General features: G+C 32.0%; 2 protein-coding genes across 2 annotated transcripts; one reads left to right on the top strand and one right to left on the bottom strand.

Annotated features, from left to right (window-relative positions):
• Positions 1–851: 851 nt before the first annotated feature.
• LOC126661841 (lupeol synthase-like) lies at positions 852–2,759 on the bottom strand. Its single transcript, XM_056104149.1, has 8 exons — positions 2,634–2,759; positions 2,482–2,580; positions 2,357–2,413; positions 2,228–2,256; positions 1,798–2,119; positions 1,517–1,597; positions 1,351–1,434; positions 852–1,151 (listed from the first exon to the last, which is right to left on the bottom strand). The coding sequence occupies exons 1-8, from the start codon at positions 2,757–2,759 to the stop codon at positions 1,026–1,028; spliced, it is 924 nt and encodes a 307-aa protein (XP_055960124.1). The 3' UTR covers positions 852–1,025.
• Positions 2,760–3,559: 800 nt separating this feature from the next.
• Positions 3,560–7,303, top strand: LOC126662301 (uncharacterized). The gene is made up of 6 exons (XM_056104148.1): positions 3,560–3,653; positions 3,956–4,038; positions 4,134–4,138; positions 4,214–4,337; positions 6,207–6,323; positions 6,897–7,303. The coding sequence occupies exons 1-6, from the start codon at positions 3,560–3,562 to the stop codon at positions 7,215–7,217; spliced, it is 744 nt and encodes a 247-aa protein (XP_055960123.1). The 3' UTR covers positions 7,218–7,303.
• Positions 7,304–8,103: the final 800 nt, after the last annotated feature.

Genomic DNA, 8,103 nt, shown 5'->3' with positions numbered 1-8,103 from the left:
CGGCTTGATATATGATAATCGTTCGTGAAATTAAACAGACCGACCACCGTTAAGTTCAAACTTCGGTTATTTAAATAAATGAATATAAATTAGAGTTTAAGCTCATTCTTTTAAATTAATGAACGAGTTCGAATCAAGTTTTTATTAAGCCGGACATAATGGCTTGGTTCATTTACGGCCTCATTATTTGTAAACTCACGCAGTCTAGTATTTACCAATAGAAGTAAAATGAATTACTTTTCTAAATTGTATGTTTATTTATTCAAAATATAAATTTAAATACTTTTTGTCATTTGTGTTAAATTGGAGGAGTGAAATGAACTTTTAAAATGAAATATGATAAAGCAGCTAGCCTAACTAACTCTGTAGTTTGTGGTTATAGTAAACTCAACCAAGTGACCACTCTGTTGCAATATTAATTGCATCATAACATATTAAAATAAAAACCATTTATGATATTAAAATAAAAATTAAATTAAAAATACTTCATAATTATTTTGACATAGTTAGAAATTCTATTAATTACAAATAAAATCAAATGTTTTTGTATAATCTAAACTACACAACCAACTTTTAATTTAATATTTTTAAACATCAATTTCAATTTTAACAATTTAAAATACATACTACTTTTTAATATATTTTTTCAGATATGCACATACAATATATAATTATAAAAAATTATATTTAAGATCTATTCTATTTTATTACTCTTTTCATATAAACGTGAGTTGAATAATTCTTAATAAGATTAACTAAAAAGGTTACATAAAAATATAAAAACTATAAAAATATAAAAACAAAAAAATTGACATAAAATATTAGTATTAAAAATAAAATAAATAAACATGTAGACAAAAATAGTGTTTCTTTTATATGGAGGGAGTAGATTACATTTGGTGTGAATTTACACCAGACCAATATGATGACATGTAGGAGCTGAACAAAAGGATGATGAATAAATTACATTAATTAATGGTACACTTGGTTGGTCAAAGGTGGACCGATTAAATTTAATTTTAAAACTAAAAACTCTTGTTTGACGGCAACAAACAGTGTTTACGGAACTCAGCCAGTGCCCGCAATGGAAAACAATCCTTGTATAACGGATAGTGTAACATATTGTTGTTCTTGAATGCTCCCGTTATTTCCTACACCAAACATTTTATTATTATATTTTAACCAAATTAAATATTCAAATCAAGCTTAATTCAATTTTGAAGAAATTTAACTGAAATGAATTGAAAAATAAAACTATTTTGATAAATCAAACCAAGTTTATTTGTTAGGTTCAATTATTTGTTTTGATTTGATTCTTTGCTCAACATATTAATTACCAATCAAAATTACCTGCTGAGGGAAGCTACCATCTTCAAGTTGAGAATTGATCAACAATCTTGCACCCTTGTGAAGAGGAGTTGCGTCTCTCTTTGCCTAAATACAAAATTTTATATCATAAAATATATATGATATCGGTTTATTATAAATCAAGTTTTTAAAAAATGATTAAACTAACCTGGCCGGAATGTATTAGACCTAACATTGCCCAAGCAGTATAAACTATATTGGATCGTTTTCCTTCGAGAGGTGTGTATATCTAAATCATCCAATTCAAAATACGATTAAACCATCGAAATTCAAAAAAAAAACATGTATTAACCGAGTAATTATCTCATACAACAAATAGGCTACGTTATTTTACAACATAGTTCAGGATTCACATAGTTGTAAATGTGAAAAATGTGTAGTAAAATAACGCAGCACATTGATTGCATTAAATAATTTCTATGTATTAACCTTGTTTGGGCAGGAAAGATGACTCTCTCCCCAACCGCCATCTTTGCATTGGTTTTTGAGCAGAAAATCAACTCCTTTGCGCAGCGACGGACAATCGTTGTAAGTTTTACCAGCAGCGGATAGTCCGACAAGTGCGAACCATGTCCCGTAAATGAAGCAAATTCCCCAATTTCCGTACCAAGAACCATCTGCTGTATGAATGTTTTGTACATATTGAGCTGCCTTTTCAATGAAGTTGGTGATTTCTTTGGTTCTATGACTGGGGTACACCTTCTTAAACATGGCTAGGGCTTCTATTGCTGATGACGTGCATTCCACGTATCTATTTCATTTCAATTCAATTGCTCATTAGATACAATTCATATCATCAATTACTTTATAATTAATCTAACTTTTGTTTTATATTTATGTCTTACTGATGCTCGGTCACGATGTTAAAAACTCCATCGGATTGAGTTTCTAATCAAACACACCAAAATCAAACGAAAAAAATCAATAATTTAGAATTTTACTAGTAAATTGTTTATGTATTACTAAAAATTCTTACACATTTACATACCTCTAACCAAATGGAACCTCTCACCGGCTCCCAAGCTGATACACCGCCATTTTTACCCTGTACGTATTAATTATTACACAACTGCTAGAATCCGAGCGACATAGTATTTAAGAATTTTATATTACCAGCAGGGAGAGTATAACATTGACAGCATCGAATGCGCGCTGATCCTCTGCTTTCTCACCAATCATTTCCGCGGGCAACTGTGCCGCGTATAGAAGACACTGCAACACATAGATAGAGGGGAAATTAGTAACCGCAAGCCGAATGTGTGTACCGTTAGGCTGCTGATTTGTATATCTATATACCTTAAGGCCTTCTGCGGTACAATCAGAAACTTGCCAACCGTGATCTTGATCGGAGAAAGGCCAAGCTTCTCTCCAAAACTATCCTTCATCGTCATCGTTTAAACACTGCAATTCTATCTCAGCTTTGCGATTTAGGGTTTCTAGTAACCTTATATTCTCTTTTGTTTAAACAATAGTCATTATAGTTAAGTCTGATTTATAATCCTCTTAAATGCAATTTTCTAAAATAAATTGCAAAAACAATTTAGCCTATCTATTTAATTTTCTGCTTATGTAATTCTAGAAAAGAACATAATCTCACAACATATATGCGCTGGTAAAAAGATTGAAATGAGAAAATAATGCATTTGTGCTAGAAACAGTGTGTGAATATATATATATTAACTATGCATCTCATCATAATCACATTGGCTAGTGAAATACAAACCAGCAAAACACATAATTGAAAAGCCTATATGCATATGTGCACCTCTCTTCAGAAATGCAACGGACTACAATTTGCAAGATGTGATACCAAATATCTAGACAACAATTTCTAGTGTTTGTTAAATGTATGGCATATGTATTCTGGGGTTGATTAAGTGTGGCATTTGTTCAGAAATTTTGACATGAAAAGTTCGACACCTGCTTGGAACTTTTGCCTTTTGAAGTTTAAACAACTTCTTTTACTGGAAATAAATTTAGTCTCAAATGAAAGATTTAGTATAAACTAAGGGAACTGTTAGTTTTAATCTTGTTCATGGCTAGTGGGGTAGACAGTGTCTTACCGTAGTAACATTGTTATTTATGTGGGATAATCTCTTCGAATAACCTTATACCGAGTGTTATTTTTCTCTCCTTGCATGCTTGATCTTTGTATATTCAAATGTGGAGTTAGTCCCATCTTCTTATTATCATGTTATGGCTTTTGCAAGTTCTGTATCGGGTGCAGCTGACTAATATCCTTTATGAATCCTCAGGATCTTTGATAGCCATACTTGTACCAGTCAGTCTTACTTAAATATTTAGGGGTCCTTTTGTTTATCATCACTTCTGATAGGAACTTTTTTTATAGTAAAATTTGGGTTAAGAAAATACGTTACATTGTTGTAGTACATAGAATAGAGCAACATGCTTTCTAGGATTTTTATGGCATATGGTTCAAGGATTGTTTAATTAGCTAAAATTTATCAAACATAGAAATTGTTTCTTGACAAATCTGCATCTTCTGCCTGTTCCATTTAGGAAAAGAGCCCAAAGAGAAAAGAACTAGAGGACCTACTACATTGAGTAAGCTTTCTCGGTACAATAGCTCGCAATTCCGGACTTGCTCCTTTGAACTATGAGAGCTGGCGTAAAGTACCTTACAAGAAGGAACTATGGAAGTATGTTAAGGTATGAGTCCGATTTTTACTCATTTGGATTTGATTCTTTTCACGATTAATCATTGAGTATGTTTTAATTTATTTACTGTTGAAATTCTATTGCAGAAAAGGTACATAGTTCCCGGGGAAGGATAAAGATGGGTTTTAAAAACTATCGGAGATAACTGGAGAGTTTATAAATGCAGATTAAAGAAGAACCATTATTATAAGTTCAAGACCGATAAATCAAGACTTGCATCTCGTCCATCCCAAGTACCGGAGACGCAATTTAAGGCTCTTCTCAACTATTGGAATACTGATTTTGTAAAGGTATTTTTATTTATCTTATTAATATTATTCTTTTCTCAAGATTTTCTATTAAATAATCAGCTTTCATGCCTCATATTTGTTGGCAAATAATCGCAAGTGTACGATATCGCTCAAGTAATATAACTTGGAAGACCAAGTATCGATCCCACAGAGACAATGGACTTAATCACTAATTTCAAATATTCTTTAATCGGCTAGCTAGAAAAATCAATAGGGTTTTGTAATTTAATTAAACTAATATAAACTGAAAACAAATAATAAAATAGGGTTTAAAACAATAAGATTAAAAAGTTCAAGGATTGATAATCCCAAATAAATAAGCAAAATTATGGAATAGGATTTCTTAGTGATTTTATCGCGAATCGAGCTATTCTAAAGCACCGAATCCCGCCCTCTCAAGCCTCAAAGATCCGAATAAAATTACAACCTAATTAACTAACCAATTATTAACTCGCTCTCACGATATTAAAACTGAATTAAATAATCAAATTATAATTATGAAGCAAACTCAACGACTACCTAAATTCCAACCCGCTCTCACGGCATTTTCCTCTAAGTTTTTAATTACCTATGTCTATTTAATTAACAATCTCTCAATTAGTTAATTAAACACAAAATCATGAACTAAGTGATCAAATTAATTCAAGCATTAATCTTAGTAATTAAAACACAATTTTACTCACTTAATAAATCCTAATCCAATTCGAAAACTAATCTAAGTGTTCATATCCATCCCCGAACAAAGAATTTAGTTACACATGCTTAAGCTTAAATTAAACAAAGAAGAAGATGAAGAATTAAACATAATTAGAACAATAAATACCGGAGTTGTCAATTTCGGAAAGAATCGTCTTGATTAAACTTGAAATCTTCAACAATCGTCTTGCAGAAACTAATTATAAACTACTTATAAACTGCTGAGAAACAGAAAACTAAAACGCTAATCTAAGAGAAAATAATTAAAACTAATGTATTCTAAATTATTCTACATATTAAATTGAGTCTAGTACAAGGTCTTTATATAGTAGGAGAAGTTCCGGAGTCTTCTAATTTGTATTACAAATCAATTTGTAATAGGAGTTGTAATTGTGATTTGAGGAAGAATTTCAGTCCAATTCAAAGTCTGCTGCACGCGTAATTTTCTTCTTTCCCGTTCGGGAAGCCATAGTCCCGTTCGAGACATGCCCAGTTTTAACATGGTTCCCGAACGGGAGCCTCGTTCACGTTCGAAAAAACGTGAACCGAGAGCTTTGCTCTCGTTTGGTCCTTTGTGTCACGTTCGTGAGATGTTGATTTCCTCTTGAGTCCCGAACGAGACAAGGCCTTCTCGTTCGAGACTCATGCTCATTCTGCATGGTTCCCGTTCGAGAAACCTTTGTTTCGAACGGGAACAACCTATTTTTGCTCAATCTCGTTCGTGAAACTTCAATTTCTTCGTCCGCAAGCTACGCTTTACTCGTACACGCAATCCACCATAAATTTGCCCCAAATAGTCGTTTTTCACCTAATTTCCACTGAAACACTAACAAACACTATTAAACATAAAAACGCCAAATAATGTATAAAAATAATACTACGCATGATGAAAAACCGAGTAAAATAGACCTTAAATATAGGAGTAAAATACTCCTATCAATATTCCCCTTGTCTTTTCTGATCTTGAATTTGTCATTTCCATCTTGTCTTTTTACACCGCATTAGTGAGATAAATGTTGAAAATCGGAACCAACAGAAGGATATGCATACTGCAGGGCCAAAAAGTTTTGCTAGAATAAGAAAAAAATTGGTAAGAATTTAATTTAATTGATTTGATTTGATTTCAAACTATGACATGATTTTCACCAACGGTTTTATAATTCCATGTTGCAGCAAGATGAAAAGGAGGATAAGGCTTATCCGACTTTGGCGGAAATGTTCATTGCCACGCGCAAGAGAAAAGCGGGCCGTTCATACAAGGAATCAAGGGAAGATACAACTAGCAAAATTGTAAGATTCAATTTCGCTTCTACTTTTCAAATATTTGTGCTAGGCTAAATGCATCAGAGAGAGGGAAAAAGAAACATTTTAGTATTAAGGGTACTGATTTTATCAATGATGTTAGAATGGGGACCTTTGCTATTGATTTGAAGTGGGTACGTTATTAAAGTAAAGAACATTTTTGTTAAATTGCCTAAAAGAAATTTGGTTATGTAGAATGTCGTTATTTATGTAATTAGTAATCATCCTTTAGAAAAAGAAAAAGGGAATGTGCAATAGGAAATGAAATATGAGAGACAATAGTAAAAGATACTGTTTTTTATTTGTTCAGCCTTTTGGAAATAGAAAATTATACATCTTGTGGAGGCTGTTCATTGTCGATAAATATAGAATGTCCTTATGATGAGGTTATTTGTCCTTTTTAGTGAATGTTTTCCATTTTGTGTAAATTCAAGTCTTGTGTTTTTATGTTCTGTTTTGTGTAAATGCAAGTCTTTGTAGTTGTCTGTAGCATTATAATCCAAGATCTGGTTGTTAGTTTGTCATATTTCTGATACTATATTCTGTCTTATTTGGCTGCAGTCCAAATTGCAGGAGCTCCTAAACAGTGGAAATGATTCTTTTTCCACTGTTATAGGTGAGAGGCCTCCCGGTCGTGCATTTCTGTATGGAAGAGGGGTTACAAGAACCAATTTGAAGAACGGAGTAGGATGCAGTTCTTCAATAATTGTACCCGAAGAGCTTGTGCAATCTATCACGGACAAGATAAGGAAAGAACTGAAAGATCAATTTGACAAGGAGATGGCTGGGTATAAGGCGTTATTTGAAAGTGTTATGTCTCAAGTGAATCCGACAGTAGTTGAACCAAGTGAAAATTCTGATTCTGAAAGCGCTCAATTTTGATTGAGAGCTCCTCTAGTTAAGTACCAGTTATGTTTTGTAGTATAATCGTTATGTTTGATGAATACATTTTCTTTTTGTGATGTAATAGATGGAATTTGAAGTCTATGAATATTTTCGTCTTCTAATTTTAGTAAATATTTTATGTTATCCATTTTTAGTGAATGTTTTCTGTTTTTAAATTTAGCGAAATAGTTTCCGTTTTTAATTCTTGTTCTTTAAATATAAACTGTTGCGTATTCTATATAAACCGTTGCTTTAAGTTTAGCCAAACCATTGCATCAGTATATATAAGTGTTGCTTAAAGTAATATCAAATTGTTGCCTTACAAAAACAAATGTTGCCTATAATATTATAAGTGTTGCTTAAAGTAATGTCAGTATATATAAGTGTTGCTTAAAAATCGTTGCCTTATCAAAGTAAATGTTGCCTAAAGTACTGTACAAACCGTTGCCTTAAAAAAATAAATGTTGCCAAAAATGCATTACAAAACTGTTACAATAGTTGTTTCAAACCGTTGCTTTTGTTATTAATTGCAGCGATTTTTTTTCTATTACAATAGTATAAAAAAACTGCTGCAATAGCTATCAAAACCTACTGCAGCGGCCGCAAATGTAGCTGATTGAAAAGCGTTTCAATAGGCCTAAGGCAATGGTTTTTACACATATAGCAACACTTACCTAGTGTTGCTGAAAGTGACTTATGTGGTAGTGTAAATACATAGTTTATATAAAACTTTTTAATTTGCAACTATGAACACATCAAACCCTTCTTAGTAGGCATAATTTATTAGTTGACTGCAAGAAGGCAGAAGGTGAAAAAAAAACTTTTAAGTTATTTAAAAAGAGCTCATAAGTTTGTTTATTTAAACTCCAATGTTTTTAAATAG

The sequence above is a fragment of the Mercurialis annua genome, linkage group LG8, assembly GCF_937616625.2.
Source record: "Mercurialis annua linkage group LG8, ddMerAnnu1.2, whole genome shotgun sequence".
Lineage (NCBI taxonomy): Eukaryota > Viridiplantae > Streptophyta > Magnoliopsida > Malpighiales > Euphorbiaceae > Mercurialis > Mercurialis annua.
Note: the sequence above shows the minus strand (reverse complement) of the source record. Positions and strands in the feature narration are given on the sequence as shown.